The sequence below is a fragment of the Chrysemys picta genome, chromosome 8 (genome assembly GCF_011386835.1).
Source record: "Chrysemys picta bellii isolate R12L10 chromosome 8, ASM1138683v2, whole genome shotgun sequence".
Lineage (NCBI taxonomy): Eukaryota > Metazoa > Chordata > Testudines > Emydidae > Chrysemys > Chrysemys picta.
This window is the reverse complement of record NC_088798.1, coordinates 63,171,209-63,189,885: the sequence shown is the minus strand read 5'-3', so window position 1 is coordinate 63,189,885 and position 18,677 is coordinate 63,171,209. Positions and strand designations below refer to the sequence as shown.

Here is an 18,677-nt window from a genome sequence, read left to right as displayed (position 1 = left end):
ATGTAAGTACAATATTTATATTCCAATTGATTTATTTTATAATTACATGGTAAAAATGAGAGCGTAAGCAATTTTTGAGTAATAGTATACTGTGGCACTTGGGGATATGCAAGACCAATCAGACTCTAGAAAGGGGTGTAGTAGTCTAGAAAGGTTGAAAACCGCTGGACTAGGTGACCTATCAAGGTCCCTTCCAGCCCTACATTTCTGTGATCTCTTTAAGCCCTCAAGCTGCTGTACTCAGGAATTGGGCAGGTGGAGCAGGGGAGTTTTTGCTGCATTGTTCATGTGGAACCTAGAAGTTCAGTAACAGAATTTCCTTCCTTTGTACCTTGAAAGCCAGGTGCCATAGAAGGCTTTGTGCCTGGTCCTGCTCCCATTGAAGTCGAGGAAAGATAACTTAATGCTCCTTGGAACTATGTCAGAGGCCTGTAAAATTTCTTATAATGGAATGAGTTGCTGGAGTAGAAGGATATTTTTAAGCATTTCGGAATTATATTTGGTGTTGTGAAATGTGGTGGTGATATGGTAGTGGGTTTATATAATGCACTTTTTAGAGTTTGTGTTTTAATTATGTTGTGTAGTAACTAATCTATGTAACTCTTTCATAGTGAGTAATGTAGTATGTATCTTAGTGATAGTACTTACAGGTAATAGATCCTAGGAACAGGAAATGAGATGCTATAATCCCCTAGTAATTTGTTATTTTGACCCTTGTGTCTGGATAACAGGAAAGTAGATAAAATAATGCATTCTCACACTTTGTGGCATGTTTAGATTTGCACGATGTGCCTCCACCCATGTCAGGGCTGGGGCTTTCTTTAGCCTGGGCTACACTAAAAAGACAAATAATTTTTAACCTACTTAATTTCTTGTAAGTAACAATAGTTAGTTTTGCAGCTCCTGTTTGCTTCCTGGTCTGGATCTGGCCTGTTGGGTGATCTGGAGCAAGTTACTGCCCTCTCCATGCCTCAGTTTCTCCATCTGCAAATTTAGGATAATGATACTGACCTCCTTTTGCAGAGCACTTTGAGATATAAAGATAAGTACTACATCAGAGCTAGGGATTTATTATTAATGCTTAGTAATTCATAAACAACTTAATGTATTTATACAGTGGTCTTTACAAAAGGAACAGGTTTGCAAACCTTTTTGTGGATTCTGTTGATTAGTTAAGTTATGTCCTACAAGATTGATCTTTGCCATATGTAAATAAAGTGAATGGGATTTAAACCATACACTGAATAACCTGGTCCAGTTGTCTCAGATTTGGTACAATAATGTAACTTTCCTTTAGCTTTTTCACTACTTTTTCTAGTCCCTTTTACTATAATAGTTTCTTAGGATCGCTGCTGATAATGGTGTGGGCTTCTTAATGGAAGAACATTTGTAATCTAATAAACTGGTTTCCTGATTCAGCACTGCAAGATATGTATATAAGAAAGCCAAAGCCAACTTCTTGAAATTCTTACCCTGCTAGAATTCTTGTTTTAATTTACCTAATATTTTACAGTAAATGTAATGTAAGTTTTGATAGTTTGTGCTTGATGCTGAAATGTAGAATTGCTGTGCTAGTTAATATGTATACAGAGGCTTCCTTTGAATTGCTCATTTTTCAGTGAAGTGTATTTAATGTATTCCACGTGGGTTGTGTTGAATATATTTCACACTTAAAGTGGTGATGTTGGTGATTCCATTAGAGACTATGTTGAATTCCTGTTATGCCATTCCATATGGATAATGTAGTCCATAACTTGTATTCTTGCTGTGTGTTACTTCAGCATTGTTCAGGGCTGATTCTGCTCTTGAAATGCAAATGTCCAGATATGTCCTGAACTAGTGCTTTTTTTCTTGATTGCGGGACTAATAGAGAACGTTAATGTTAGGGCTTGTCTACAAAGTGAGTTAATGCGCAGCAAGCCAGGGTGTGAATATACAGCACGCTAGAAGTTCGTAGTCCCCTCGGACTGTTTCAAAAGTCACTTTCAAATGGGAGAACATCAGAGTGGACTATGGTACTTGTGGGGCACTGCAGGTGGTCTGCTTGGCCAGCTAAAGTGCTGTAGATTCACACCCTTGCCTGCCACACACTATCTCCCCACATAGACAAGCCCTTAAAACAGTGTTTCTCAAACTGGGGTCGCCGCTTGTGTAGGGAAAGCCCCTGGAAGGCCAGGCCGGTTTGTTTACCTGCCCCGACAGCAGGTCCGGCCGATCATGGCTCCCAGTGGCCGTGGTTCGCTGCTGCAGGCCAATGGGAGCTCCTGGAAGCGGCAGCCAGTACGTCCCTCGTCCCGCGCCGCTTCCAGCAGCTCCCATTGACCTGCAGTGGCGAACCGCGGCCAGTGGGAGCCGCAGTTGGCTGGACCTGCGGACAGGACAGGTAAACAAACCAGCCCAGCCCGCCAGGGGCTTTCCCTACACAAGCGGCGACCCCAGTTTGAGAAACACTGTCTTAAAATCACAAACTTGTCCAAAATACAAAGTCAGATCCTGAAAATTATTGCATAGTTTTTCCTCGGTCCTTACAGATGCACAATTGCCACTGAAGCCCAGGGGTATCTGGTCTTAGTAAGACCTGAGTAAGGAATTCAGGCTTTGGTCATAGTTACCAGCACATGCCTTGTTAACATTCAAAGACTGAAAATCTGAAACCGTTTGGAACTCAGAACCCACCCCTCTAATTTGCAGAAAACTAGTTGTGAAAACAGCCCAAGGGACCTGATATTTTTCCATCCCAGCTGCTCCAGCTAAAGTACAGCTGCAAATTTAAAAAAAAAAAAAAAAAAAGTATTGTTCCTATAAACTGTTGAGTGTATTTTATAACAGCAATAATTCCCACAAAATCAGTTACGGCAGTTAATGACCGGTTTGTTAAGACATTAACTGCCCTCAGCTGGGAATGACCAATTTCTCTGGAATGGTTGTATAAGTACTAAGCATAATTCAATAACACTTTCAAATAATGATTTGGTTAATTACTGTTAAATTCTTGTGGAAATCCTATCAAAGTACTTATGACCTCCACATTTAATATCCAATGAGTTCATGATGATTCATGTTTATTACCATAAATACCAAAGGAATCCATAATGACTAGGCCATTATTTTTCCATGGGTGCCTTGACTGCTTTAGGCAATTTGGCTAGTCCAGTTTCAGTCATTAAGTGCCTGATTCTCAAAACTACCAGTCTTTGCAGGGCACAGCTTTGGCACATCCCCAAAACATTGGTGACTTTTTATATGCGAACTGTTGGCAGAGATTCCTTTTTCTTTTCCTAGTTAGGGGAATAATTGATGCCTACTGAATAAGTCATAAGGAAGTCCTTTTGCAGTGCCTGCTTTTGCATGTGTGGCCCTGGCTTGTGATTAAAAAAAAAAAGCATCCTGTTACCCCATCCTGTTCCTTTAAAGCTTCTGCATCTAGGAAGAGAGCTGTTCTTTACCCTGGCTCAAAGTGAGAGGGTCGAGACTGGGTCGGCCTTCAACAGAATCTCCAAATAATTATGATTGACTCATGGCTTCATTCAGCAATGTTCAAAGTAGAACAAAACACAAGATGCGTATCTTCTGATTAATCTGTTAAACAATGGTCAGTCACTCATGCAAGAATGATTAAAGGATTGTAAAACAAGCCCTATAGCGATAGATTCAAGGCGCTCAGTCTGTTTAGCTTAACAAAAGAAGGTTAAGGGCCACAGTCTATAAATACTTCAATGGGGAAAAATTTGATAATTGACTTCAATCTAGTGGACAAAGGAATAACAAGATCTGATGGCTGGAAGCTGAAGCTAGACAAATTCGATCTGTAAATAAGGTGTATGTTTTTAACAGCAAGGATAATCAACCATAGAAATAACTTAACAATGGTTGTGGTGGATTCTCCATCACTTATTGGCGATTTTTAAATCAAGGTTGCTTTTTTTTTTTTTTTTCTCCTCAGAGACACTTCAAACAGGAATTAGTTGAGGGAAATTCTCTGGCCTGGGTCATACAGGAGGTCAGACTAGATGGTTTCTTCTGGCCTTGTAATCTATGCATATCCATTTTAGGGAGTTAGTCCTTTTGAGTAAGGAGGGCATCTGGCTTGTCAGTTTGTCAACATTTCCTTTGAAGAGAATTATGCCACCTACCTTAAACTCTACTGGCTAAATGCTCAAAAAACTGAGTGTTGATGATGTTGAACTTGCAAACTGTTGATGTGTTGAATCTCCTTTCCGTGAATGACACTGGAAAAGAAGATAGCTAAAGGTTGTCTCCAGTATTTGCCAATATGCTGATTGAGCCTGTCATGTTGCCTAGAGCAGGGGTTCTCAGGACAAATTTTTTGGTGGCCTCAGTGTGGCCACCAACTGTTGCTGATGGTTGCGCTCATATTTTTTCCTAAAATACTTGTGGGCTGGAGCCTGAAGGCCTGTGTGCAGATTCCGAAGCCCCATGGACAGGGGACGGGGCCTGGAGATGGAGCCAGAAGCTGTGCGACTGGAGTCTGAGGCCTGCTTCCCCACAGCCGGAGCCCAGGACTGGAGCCTGAAGCCCCATGGCTAGAGCCTGCCTCCCCAGGGCTGAAGCCCAAAGCCTGAGCCCCACTGCCCCTGGGAAGCTGAGGAACTCACTGGCTGCCTGCTCTTCCAGCATTGTGCCACAGGTGTCTCTGGTGGGGGGCAGGGTCCAACCCCTACTGGCAACCCCAGTAACCAACACCAAGGTGGTACATCCAGGAGCAACAGGGAGGGGCCGCTACTTTGCCACTCTTCTCTCCCCTCCCCCCCCGCATCACAGCCCAGGAGGCTGTGGCGGTAAGAAAAGCCCCTGGTGGCCACATGCTGCTACGGTGGCCACATTTGGATGGCCTCGAGTGGATCACAGCTGAGAATGCCAAACTTAGGACAGACGGACAGAAAATAGGGCAGATACACCCACACTGGTAGTATATAATGTTTTCACCCCTCTTCTACAATTAGATTTAACCAAACCAGCAACAAATGAGTATTCTTGTATTGCTACACCAGTTTAACATGGAGTCACAAAGTGTCTCCCCTTTGGCAATCTGTCCCTGGTTTACCACCCAGAAAAGCTGGACTTCTGTGATAAATGATCCAAAAATCGCATGCTAGGTTCTTCCAACTCCAAGGAGCTGGCCACATACCTCAGATCAAAATATACTTCAGGATCTCACCAAATTCCATGCTGTAGCCAATCTTTAGTAAATTAACTAAAGATTTATTAATAAAAAAAGAAAAGTGAATCATATACATTAGTCAATTTCAGAGTCTAGATCAGGATGACAGCAATGATGTTAACTTCTGCTAGTTTGCAATAAATCTCTCTAATCAAAAGATTAGAGCCCAAATGGTGGCTTAGATGTAGCATCTGTTAGATTCTTTCCACGAATCTTTTGGGGCATCCCAAGTAATTACTTGGGGATCTCCGTCCAGTGGCTCAAACTTTCCCTGTTTAAAATTCAGCAGATCAGAGATGGCAGGATCGTGCTCGAGGTTTTTCTTTTATAGTTGAAACAGGCTGCCAAGTGTTTCGAGCACAGCACATGCCCGAAGATTCCTCTTTGTTAAGCCCATAATAACTAGGGTTACCATTCGTCCAGATTCCCCCGGACATGTCCGGCTTTTTGAGCTAAAAATAGCGTCCGGGGGGAATTTGTAAATGTGCGGACTTCCCCCCCACGCAGAGCGCGCGCGACTAACAAGGCAGCCGGCCGGATGGTGCCACTTACATGGGGCTCCGACAGCCAGAGAGAGCCCCTCCTCCCCCCTGCAGCAGAGATCACTCCTTCCCTCCATGCATTCGCAGATCGCCTCTGGTAGTCTGGAGCTCCTCCCCAGCGTGCCGGGACGAGCGGCTCAGGCCGTTCCTGAGCAAGTTCACAGAGACGTTAGGCAAAGGCCAACAACAAGGGGGCCAGGGGGTCGGAGAAGAGGCAGGGAGGTTTTTTGAGGGGGCAGTCAAGAGATGGGGGGGTGGGTCGGGAATTCGGGGGGGGGTTTCTCAGGGGGGGTGGATAAGGTTTTGGGCAGTCAGAGTACAGGTAGGGGGTAGGGTCCTGGGGGGCAGTTAGGGTGGGGGGGTGTCTTAGGAGGGGGCAGTTAGGGGACAAGGAGCGGGGGGGAGGGTTGGGGGTTCGGGGGGGGCGGGAAGTGGGAGGGGGCGGGGCCAGGGCAGGACGGGGGCGGGGCTAGGGCGGGGCTCCTCCCGTCCTCTTTTTTTACTCGCTGAAATATGGTAACCCTAATAATAACCCACCCTTTGAGGGTAACATTCTACTTCCTATGCATACACAGGTAATTCAGCTACAGTGATTTACACAAGGCAATTCCCGGTTATTCATTATAACAGGGATAGATAAGCTGAAGACAATATAGGAATATTCATTTGATTCATGCAGTATATACAGCCAAGTACTAAATACAGGCCTTTGAGCTAATAACAATTGAGTATAGTTGCATATTTAATGTAAAGGTAATTAGAGTTACAAGATATAGATAGACATAAACATAAACACAGCATCTTCCTTGATTTCTTTTTAACACAAATGAATTGGCCTAGTCTATTAATCCCTTTTAACATCTCTTTGATACCCACACACAAGAGAATTGTCCTGATTACAATTGCAATGCCTCTTCTCAAGCCTTTAAGGTTCATACCCAGGTTACTTGGCCTGCTGATCCTAACCTGAACTGATTTGCCAGCGTCCCAGAGCCCACCGAATAAAGCATTGGATCAAAGTATGGTATTGAAACTGTGCCGGCTGTGTTGATGGGTGACCTCTCCAGTCAAAACATTCTTCCTCAGCCTCTTTCCTGCAGCATTCAACCCTTTGATTCTTGACCTGCTGCTGTTTTGCCTGGGAACCAATAGTGGTCAGTGGTAAGGTGGTCAATGGTTCTGTTTATTCCTACCGAGCTACACTCAGAGTGTTTGTGATGGACCTCTGGGAAACTTTTGGCAAACCAGCAGAGCTTTGAAGCTGTGGAGACTGAAATTCTTTCCTTCATTTTTTTCTGTCCCTTCTTTACAAATATAGGTAAATAAAAGAAAATTAAAAGAAAACCTGGTAAATTAAATGCAAAAAATTATGGTCTCACAGCACTACAGTTGCACCATTAAGAACTCAAAAGCTAGAAGACAACAAAGTTAAAGTTCAACAGGCAACTGTAGTTCTAGCCCTTTGTGCATGTGTATTATAATAGTCTTTAATAACATGGTTACATACTGTACATAAGGATGTAGAAAAAATCATATCCCATTATATTCAGAATTTGAGAAATTCTATGTAATCATCAAAGATTGTGTTGAAATGGATGTGCACAAGAGGGACAGAGTGAAGGTTTAACCATGCAACAGTAATAATGTATGAGGGTTTTTGCATTAAGAAAATACAAAGGATTAAAGTATTAAAGAGACAGTAAGTCCTGCTCCCAAAAACCTTCCTTTCCAACCCTAAGATAATGCCTAATACTGGTGAGTGCAGAGTGCTAAAGTAGCCATAGAATGTAAGATGGTCGTGGTTAGTTTTTGGTTTCTGCCTCCCTTCCCCAATGTCTAGATACTTAATAAGCCTGAAATTCTGGATTCTGTAAACCCTGTTTTGTTGCATTGGTTCCTCCTTAATTCTCCTTTTTCTTCAGCCATTGTTAATTTCATGCTTCTTGCATTTGTGTAGTGCTGCCACCTCCATGCGTCTTTTGAACTTTTCTGTATCAGGTGCAGTAGGCATTACTGTAGCACCTTAGACACTTTCTACTTAAGTTGAATAGCTGGATCCATTCTGAATTTTTGGACAGGTTGGAAATATCATTCAACATGTTGCTTGAGGTGCTCTATAGGCATGGTATGAAACTCTCTGTGCCACAGATGCTTGCTTGTGTAAATCTGGCTGTGTTGATAGTCACAAGAAACCCTTTGCCTCCACATTCTACTGGCTCTTTAACAGGAGTTGGGAAAGGGAGTGAAAGAATACAAGACCTCTATATTCTGTTGTTTAGAACAGTGATTTTCAACCTATTTTCATTTGCCTATGCCTAAAAAATTTCAAATGGAGGTGCGGACCCCTTTGGAAATCTTAGACATAGTCTGCGGACCCTCTGGTCTCCAGACCACAAGTTGAAAACCACTGTTCTGTGGTACCGACAACCTTTTGTGGACCCTTTAGACATAGTCTGCGGACCTCCGATTGAAAACCACATAGTCTGCGGCCCCCGGTTGAAAACCACTGAAATAAGCTGCAACTATCTTAATAGCACTTGAGATTCAAAGGAAAGATTTAACTGGTTGTTTGTCCCAGCTCATAATTTCGATTACTAGAAGTAAAGGTTTTTTACGAGAATGAAAAGCTTTGTCATTTTTGTTAAACATAATTGTGCCAGATCCTCAGCTGGTGTAACCAGAATAGGTCCCATTGACTGACTTTTTTGGAGCGATGCCTGTTTCCATCAGCTGAGAATCTGGTCCAATTTTAGTCTAGTTCATTATTTTGGGTATGTCTACACAACGGGATTAATCCGAATTTACAGAATTCGAATTTTGGAAACAGATTGTATAAAGTCAAATGTATGCGGCCACACTAAGCACATTAATTCGGCGGTGTGCATCCATGTACCGGGGCTAGTGTCGATTTCCAGAGCGTTGCACTGTGGGTAGTTATCCCATAGCTATCCCATAGTTCCCGCAGTCTCCCCCGCCCATTGGAATTCTGGGTTGAGATCCCACTTCCTGATGGGGGCAAAAAACATTGTCGCAGGTGGTTCTGGGTACAGCCTCACCCCTCCCCCCATGAAAGCAACGGCAGACAACCATTTTGCATCTTTTTTCCTGGGTGAACACTGCAGATGCCATACCACGGCAAGCATGGAGCCCGCTCAGCTCAAGACAGCAGTCATGAACATTGTAAACACCTCGCGCATTCTCGTGCAGTTTATGCTGAACCAGGACCAGAAAAATGAGGCAAGGAGGAGGCGGCGACGGCAGCGCAGCGACAAGAGTGATGAGGACATGGACATGGACACAGAATTCTCTCAAACTGCGGGCCCCGGTGCTTTGGAGATCATGTTGTTAATGGGGCAGGTTCTATCCGTGGAACGCCGATTCTGGACCCGGGAAACAAGCACAGACTGGTGGGACCGCATAGTGTTGCAGGTGTGGGGCGATTCCCAGTGGCTGCGAAACTTTCGCATGTGTAAGGGTACTTTCATGGAACTTTGTGACTTGCTGTCACCTGCCCTGAAGTGCCAGAATACCAAGATGAGAGCAGCCCTCACAGTTGAGAAGTGAGTGGCGATAGCCCTGTGGAAGTTTGGAATGCCAGACGGCTACCGATCAGTCGGGAATCAATTTGGAGTGGGCAAATCGACTGTGGGGGCTGCTGTGATGCAAGTAGCCAAAGCAATCACTGAGGTGCTGCTACGAAAGGTAGGGACTCTGGGAAATGTAAAAAGAACAGGAGTACTTGTGGCACCTTAGAGACTAACAAATTTATTAGAGCATAAGCTTTCGTGGGCTACAGCCCACTTCTTCGGATGCATATAGAATGGAACATATATTGAGGAGATATATATATACACACATACAGAGAGCATGAACAGGTGGGAGTTGTGTTACCAACTCTTAGAGGCCAATTAAGTAAGTGAAAAAAAATGGGAAATGTGCAGGTCATAGTGGATGGCTTTACTGCAATGGGATTCCCTAACTTTGGTGGGGCGATAGATGGAACCCATATTCCTTTCTTGGCACCGGAGCACCAGGGTACCCAGTACATAAACCGCAAGGGGTACTTTTCTATGGTGCTGCAAGCACTGGTGGATCACAAGGGATGTTTCACCAACATCAGCGTGGGCTGGCCGGGAAGGGTTCATGATGCTCGCGTCTTCAGGAACACTACTCTGTTTAAACAGCTGCAGCAAGGGACTTACTTCCTGGACCAGAAAATAACCGTTGGGGATGTTGAAATGCCAATAGTTATCCTTGGGGACCCAGCCTACCCCTTAATGCCATGGCTCATGAAGCCATACACAGGCAGCCTGGACAGGAGTAAGGAGCTGTTCAATTACAGGCTGAGCAAGTGCAGAATGGTGGTAGAATGTGCATCTGGACGTTTAAAAGGTCACTGGCGATCGTTACTGAATCGGTCAGACCTCAGCCAAACCAATATCCCCATTGTTATTGCTGCTTGCTGTGTGCTCCACAGTCTCTGTGAAAGTAAGGGGGAGACCTTAATGGCGGGGTGGGAGGCTGAGGGAAATCGCCTGGCTGCTGATTACGCGCAGCCAAACACCAGGGCGATTAGAAGAGCATCAGAGAAGCTTTGAAAACCAGTTTCATGACTGGCCAGGCTACAGTGTGAAATTTCTGTTTGTTTCTCGTTGATGAAAACCCGCCCCTTTATTGACTCATTCTCTGTAAGTAACCCACCCTCCCCCTTCGATCACAGCTTGCTTTCAAGGGAAATAAAGTCACTATCATTTAAAAATCATTTATTCTTTATTAATTGATTATAAAAAGAGGGAGAGAAACCCGGGTGGGGTTTGGGAGGAGGATCGGCGGGAAGGAAAAGGCCTCTTAAAAAAAGGTTTAAAAAAATGACAGCGTTTTGCTTGGCCTGTGCACTGGGGTGGAATGGGAGGGTGCATGGAGCCTCCCCCCCCACGTTCTTACACGTCTGGGTGAGGAGGCTATGGAACATGTGGAGGGGGCAGGGGGGTTATAGCGCCAGTCTGTGATCCTGCTGCCATTTCTGAAGCTCCACCAGACGCCAGAGCATGTCTGTTTGCTCACGCAGCAGCCCCAGCGTTGCATCCTGCCTCCTCTGATCTTTCTGCCGCCACCTCTCATCTCGAGCGTCTCTCCTCTCCTCACGTTGGTCCCTCCTGTCCTCACATTCACTGGCATCTTTCCTTTACTTTGAAACCGTGTCCTTCCACTCATTCAGATGAGCTCTTTCACTGCGGTTGGATTCCATGATTTCCACGAACATCTCGTCTCACGTCCTCTTTTTCTTACGCCTCATCTGAGATAGCCTTCGGGACAGAGGAGGGAGGCTTGAAAAATTTGCAGCTGCTGGAGGGAGGGAAAAAAGGAGAGAATTTTTTAAAAAGATACATTTTACAGAACAATGCTTATACTCTTTCATGGTAAAAAACACTATTCACATTACATAGCACATGTGATTTCTGTGCACGGTCGCATTTTGCCTCTTAATATTGAGTGCCTGTGGCTTTGCTGCTAGAGATCACAGACGCAGGTCCGGGCAACAGAATTCGGCTTGCGTGCGGCCATTGTCTTTTGGCTTCTGCGCCCTCCTTTCCCACATACCAAGCAAAGCCCGTTGAGTGCTGCTGTTTTCCTGTTAATCTTCAGCAGCAGAAAACAAACTAACCCCCCCACCCCAATCCAATTCTCTGGATGATCGCTTTATCCCTCCCCCCACCGCGTGGCTGGTATCAGGGAAGATCCCTGCAGAAACCCAACTAACACCTCCCCGCCCCCCCGCCACCATGAATTCTCTGGGATGATCGTTTTACCCCCCCCCTCCCCACCGCATGGCTGGTATCAGGGAAGATCCCTGCAGGAACCCAACTAACCCCCCCCCCTCCCCCCGCCGCCATGAATTCTCTGGGATGATCGCTTTACCCCCCCCCCCCTCCCCACCGCATGGCTGGTATCAGGGAAGATCCCTGCTAGCCAAACGCGAAAAGCTCAGAGTCAATTCCTCCCCCTCCCCCCCCCCCCCCCCCCCCCCCGGCTAATTGCAGGGAAGGATTTCTTTTCAGCCGCAGGCAAACAGCCCAGTAGGAATGGCCACCTCTGTCCCCTTAATTAAATTCCCGTATTTCAACCAGGTTACCATGAGCGATATCACTCTCCTGAGGATTACACAGCGAGATAAAGAACGGATGTTGCTTGAATGCCAGCAAACACCGGGACCATACGCTGCCAGGCTTTGTCATGCAATGATACCAAATTAATTGCTACTAGCATGGCATGATCAAGTGTCCTACCATGGAGGATGGAATAAGGCTACACCTGCCCAGAAACCTTGTGGCAAGGCTTTTGGAGTACCTCCAGGAGAGCTTCATGGAGATGTCCCTGGAGGATTTCCGCTCCATCCCCAGACACGTTAAAAGACTTTTCCAGTAGCTGTACTGGCTGCAAATGCATCCCAAGTCTTCAGGGCAAAGTAATCATTAAAAAACGCTTGCTTTTAAAACAAGTTTTATATTTTAAAAGGTAAACTCACCTGAGGTCCCTTCCATGGGGTCATGGTCTTGGATACTGGCTTGGGAGGGTACTTCAGTCAGGCTGAGAAAAAGATCCTGGCTGTTGGGGAGAACGGAATGCTGGGTGCTCTCTGCAAGGTCATTCTCCTCCTCTTCCCCGTCCACAGAATCCTCAGGTGTGGCTGATGAGATTACCCCCTCCTCGGAATCCACGGTCAGAGGTGGGGTAGTGATGGCGGCCCTCCCCCCCCCCCCCCCCAGAATTGCATGCAGCTTGGCATGTCTGCGGCTCTGACCCGGAGCGACCGTTTGCCTCCTTTGTTTTTTGATAGGCTTGTCTGAGCTCCTTGACTTTCACGCGGCACTGATCTGAGTCCCTATTGTGGCCTCTCTCCATCATGCCCTTGGAGATTTTTTCAAAAGTTTTGGCATTTCGTCTTTTCGAACGAAGTTCTGCTAGCACTGAATCCTCTCCCCATATAGCGATCAGATCCAGTACCTCCCGTACGGTCCATGCTGGTGCTCTTTTTTGATTATCGGCTTGCATGGTTACCTGTGCTGATGAGCTCTCTGTGGTCACCTGTGCTCTCCATACTGGGCAAACAGGAAATAAAATTCAAATGTTCGTGGGGCTTTTCCTGTCTACCTGGCCAGTGCATCCGAGTTCAGATTGCTGTCCAGAGCGGTCACAATGGTGCACTGTGGGATAGCTCCCGGAGGTCAATACCATCGAATTGCGGCCACACTAACCCTAATTCGAAATGGCAATATCGATTTTGGTGCTACTCGTCGGGGTGGAGTACAGAAATCGATTTTAAGAGCCCTTTATTTAGAAATAAATGGCTTCGTTGTGTGGACGGGTGCAGGGTTAATTCGATTTAACGCTGCTAAATTCGAATTAAACACATAGTGTAGACCAGGCCTTTGTTTAGAGCAGTGGTTCCCAAACTAGGGTTCGTGAACCCCTGGGGGTTTACGAAATGTTACAGGGGGTTCTTGGGAAAAAATTCCCTAATGGCGGACAGTGCTGTCCTTAGGGACCCCAGGCAGCACGGGACCAGCAGCCCGGAGCCCCTGGACTTCCAAGAGCTAAGCAGATCAAAGCAAGCATATCAATCACACTGAGGAGATTTAAACTTCAAGACTCCTTATAAGAAATGGAAAGGGAGATGGATATTTTTTGCTGTTTTTAAAATTAAATAGGCAGCTAATCTTGTTTTTAAAATTATTATGAAGAACAAGTTTAAGCTTTGTTGTAACGTGTGTTGTTTGCCTGGACTGCTCAAGACCTGAATGCGTGTGTAGGAAGAACTCTTTGAGTTGACTTCTTAAATACCTTCATGTTGTTTCATATCTGATACTCCTTGATGAAACATAGGAGCCTTGTCTTATAACAGGCTTATTCAAAGTGATAAGTATGAAAGTGAGATCTTAGAAGAATGTTGCCCTTTTCATAATGTAATAAAAATACTGTAATGATAAATAATTTATAATAAATAGTGTCTAATAAGCATGTCATAAAAACAAATTTTATATTTCCAAGATCACTGCTTTTATAATTTATACTCAGGTAAAAGAGAAAATCCCTGGAAATATTCATTTTTAAGAGGAGGTTCGTGAGACTTGACATTTTAGTGCAAGGGGTTCACAGGTTGTCAAAGTTTGGGAACCACTGGTTTAGAGGATCCATCATCCTCTGCTTCTCTTGGAGGTTCCTGTGTGGGCCAGGCAAGGCACAAGTCAGACATCCGACTCCTAAGCTGACATGGGGAAGTTCTGGAGAGCAGTGTAAACAACTCCTTATTCTGACCCTCTGATACTTGATGGCATGACTCACTCTTTTTAAAGCCTCTAGCTGTATCTATAGCTGTTTGGCCCTGCACCTTTCATATTGTAGTTGGCTTTACAATTTCACTCCATGGAAACTGGTTGGTGAGGTATGTATTGTCTCTATTAGAGAAAAATAAAAAATGGACGAGAAGAAATTGCCATATTTGCTTAAAAATGGCACAGGTTACATCTTCGCAACTGCAACATATTCATTGTGTTATCTTAGCATTAGTCAGAATTATTTCCAAAGCTGGACATGATTCTTTCCGCAGTTACTATAGAAAAGTACTGTTTCTAAAGTGGACCAGAGGTTGCAAGGTAAGACAGCTGTTGCTAAATTATCTCCCAATGGTATCTGAGGGATCAATTTCCCCTTATGCTTAGCCGAGGAAAGAACACGGCGTCTCTTGGCAAATGGTGAGTTTCTTAAAGCAACCACTGACAGGATTTCATGTTGTTTTTATAAATTAATCTTAAAAGTAATGGCAAATGTATGCGCTGCTTTAGGACAAATCATTAAGCGGAGGCACAATATTCTGATCTGATAAAGGAGACCTAGGTCCCTCATAATGACACTTAGTGGGAGGAGTTTAACTATGATGGTTGTCTTATAGCATCAACACGTTGCCAAGCTATCGCATAGGTCCCACTTCTATTTCCTGTTCTAAATATAGGGGGAATTGTGGCATTTCAAATAACCTTGTGTGGTAATTGCAGGCAAATGTTGACTTCATAATGGTGGCTGCTATATATCCTGATTCAATCCATAGGAGTTTTCAGATAAATTCACTAATCCCGCCTATCACCAATATTACACTTGATAAAGTATGTATCCCATTGTGACAATCGGGGTCCAGACAGTGCAAGGGAAGAAAGGGGGGTCTAAACCCCAAGAATAAGCAACTGAATCAAAGGGTTATATACAATGTTGTTTGTGTATAAAGATATGTCCACTAAAGTCTTTTAAGAAAGCTTGTAATGTTCTGAATTTGATGGTCATTAGGAGAGCTGTATACAGGTTATGGTTATGAATATATGCATGTATATGTGTACAACATTGTAATTGCAACACAGGTGCACCAACACCATCGTCTCACAACAATGTCGGGAAGCAATCAGGCAGGGAGGGGCACCTGCGAGGGTAGTTGTTTACACAAAACTAACTCCAAGCACCAAGTGTCCTACATTCCAGGGAAGAACAATCATGGACTGCTACATGGAAAGTCATTGAAACTGAAAATAAAATCCCTGTCTTGAGCTCATAAGGAATTTCCCCTGCACTGTGTAACCATGAATTAATATAGTCTGGAAGAAAGGGAAAAAAAACCCCTGCAAACCTTGTTAAAAGGGAAGGGGTTTGAAGTGAAGGCTATCACTGGTGTGCAAACCATCTGGAGTGTGTCCCCCAAAGTGAACTGATGACTGGGAGCTGGTTTCACCTCTTCAGGGGTGATGAATCAGATGGGAACTGTCCAAGTGTCTGGTAGTTAAGAACTTGGGGAGACTCGGGAGCTAACGGGGAGGTTGAGGTGACCCTGCAAGGAGTAACTAGGCCGGTGCAAGCCAGGGTGAAACCTTTATGCTTGAAGGCTGTCTACTGATGTCAGAGCTCTGAGCCATAGCAGCACAGCATTAAGGCAGTTAAAGCTACAAGGCGGACGGTGACAGAACCCCTCATTGGTCTGGGTGATCTCCAAAATGTCACACCTGTCAATCCAAAAACACTCAATTTTCTTTTCTTTGTAATGTGTTTGTGTTTATCTAACCTGTGTTCAGTTGCCTTCCTGCACCTCACAAATGCTTAAATGACACTTTATATAACCAGTTTTACTGCAGTTGTTCATCTGTTACATTCTTTTATTTCCAGCACTGATAGAAAACTCTCTGATAGCATTATGTATGTGGAAAAAGTTAGTTCTCAGAGCTTGGCATCCACATCAACACCCTAGTTGGCCTTAATTTGTTCCTTTGCTGACATTCTTGGCAGAGAGAAGGTTTGGATGGGTCAGTGAGACTGAACTCCCCTTTCAGTCATAGAAGGTGGATCCCTGCATAGTAGGAATGAACGTACATTCCCCGATAACATTGTGCAGGAAGCTGGCACTGCCGTTGCCTATGCTGTGTATGATCGGTGGATAAATAGAAGACTAATCCTCGGGCTGTCAGTCCAGCATCTTTCACTAATACCAATGTGTGTCACACATTTTAATAAAAAATAATCTTGTTAAAGCAACAGAGAATTTAAAAAGTGTTGTTATAGTAATCTTAATTAAAGAATTAGACTTTAGTGGAGAAATAGGAATGAATGTACAGTAACTACAGTGTTGGAGATTTTAGTTGACATATAAATTCATGTTGTGTTTTTTATTCTCCCTAGCAAATGAAAGCTACAGACAGGTAGCAATGTGTGTTCTGTATCACATAAGCATGGACGACCGCTTTAAATCGATGTTTGCGTACACAGACTGTATACCACAGGTATGTGTTTTCCTTCTAGACGCATTCCACCACAAACATTCTATTTGTCGCCTTCCCGGTAGCAGAGGTCACAGTGACACCTTCAGGTGATAATGGGAACAACCATGTTTCTTTCCAGTCAAATAACAATGAGCCTCTATTAAAAATGCAGCTTAACCATTCAGACTACCTTTAAGCAGACTTTCTAAGAAGGAATAGATGACAGACTTTGTCAGTGCTGCTGGCAAATAAGGCACATCAGCTTATTGCCAAGGGTGTAAGCAACCAGAAAATACCACTAGAAGATTAGCCATGTTAAAGGGAGATGACAATTGGTTCCCTATATAATTACTGTATATGTCCTGGAGAGCTTTGCTTTTTGCAGTTTCAAAAGATACTCCTTTCCAATCCCATTTTAAGTATCAGAACGTCATTTTCTGCAATGTTACAGAGTATGAGCTGGAAACCAGCCAAGCAAATGTTACATCACTGCATGGACTATCTCTGCTCTGACTACAGTCCCACTAAATAAAAGACACATGAAAACTGTGTAGTTGGGAAAGAAATACCTTTTACCTACCTTCTAGATTAAGGATTGTTTGGTGCCTCTCACTGTCTGTAGGGACTAAATAAACAAAATTTCATTAAAAAAAAAATAGCCTGGATCTTTTAAACAACTATATGAGTCAGTTTCTCAGGGTACTGATTTAAGGTTAGAGTTGAGGATAGAGTCTCCATCTCGTAAGTGTAAAAAGGTCTCTGGTTGCTTTTTTTAGAATTGCACCACTCTGTTCTCTTTCCTGCCAAACATCTTTTAAACATCAAGCATATCCATGATGGGAAGTTGCCATGGAAAGTTTTCAGAACATTTCTTGTCATGGTAAAAGTTGTAATGTTCTTCCAAGTCAGGGGGGAGGAAGGAGGATCTGATGGGAATAGCAAGTGTATGTTGCAAAATACTCTTGTAAACATCCTGTAGATTGTGTTTGCCACAGGATGAAGTTGTATGCTAAGAAGCCCAAATGATACAGAGAACCCACTACTTTTGAATTGTCACCCACCAAAACCAGAGGCTTTGTTTTGCACTTTAGGGCTCAGTTATTATGTAACTTTTGGGAAATATGGGCATGGTTTAAAAGCCCCTAGTGCCAAATATAAAAACCATGGAAATTTCAATAATATTTAACTAACATGCTTGTTCTGATAGGCATTGGCTGCTCAAAGTTGTGCCTGTAACCCTTGTTCAAAGCCCGTTGTAGTAAATAGACTCCCATTAATTTCATTGTTCTTTATATCTGGCTCATAAAGCCTAGCAAAACTTTAAGGCCATCTGTGACCATGATGAACAGTTACCGTGCTCATTAAATCCTATACTAGACTATGGCTGAAGACCCTGTTCATCCAAAGCCACGCTGTGATTTGCCACTTGGTCCTTTGTGATGAACATCTGTACACCTGCAGCTGGTGTGTAGAGCTAATTGTAAGGGAGAGAGGTTGGGACAGGAGGGGAGAAATGAACATTTTAAAGTGATCCCCTCCCTTCTTTGCCCCTCGCCCCTTCCTAGGGTGAATAGATAGAAAGTGTGAAAAATTGGGATGGGGTTGAGGGGTAATAGGCGCCTGTATATGAAAAAGCCCCACATATCGGGATTGTCCCTATAAAATCAGGACATCTGGTCACTCTACCACTCCCCCAGATTGTATTTAACTCTGTTTTAATGTAAAATGAAGGAGCCAACCATACTCCATTAGCAATAGGCCACATCTGGGTGTGTTCTGGTGGGCTATTGGTGCACATCTCAGGTGGCAGAATACACTTCTCCTTCCCACATAGTCCCCTGTTCAGTGAAAAATCCGCTCCCTTTCACCCCAGTAAAGCTCTAGATCAGAGCACAAGCTAGCTGATGAGTTAGTTGAATTTTCCTTCATGGAAGGTTCTCCTCTACTGACCCATTGGGACGGGATAGGAGAGGCTAGTGAATGTGACCAAAATAGGGCACAACAGCCCTATGCTGCTCCATTGCATGGTGAGTGTCACCTCTGCAGAGCTGCTAGTGCATCCTATCTGCACAAAGGGTTGGGACTTGGTTCTGTCACGTTTGCAGTCTGCAGGTCCATTGGGTCTGTTTGTTTGCCTATGTCTTTCCTTTGAACATTTTA

At 44.2% G+C, this 18,677-nt stretch overlaps 1 protein-coding gene across 6 annotated transcripts in view; it reads left to right on the top strand.

The window, feature by feature from the left end:
• Positions 1–18,677, top strand: part of KIFAP3 (kinesin associated protein 3) — a 144,898-nt gene that overhangs the window by 34,917 nt on the left and 91,304 nt on the right. For all 6 annotated transcript variants that reach the window (XM_005283382.4, XM_005283380.4, XM_042851338.2 and 3 more), the window contains exon 11: positions 16,438–16,538. In XM_005283382.4, coding sequence (XP_005283439.1) covers positions 16,438–16,538 — 101 coding nt within the window. The remainder of the gene's footprint in view (positions 1–16,437; positions 16,539–18,677) is intronic.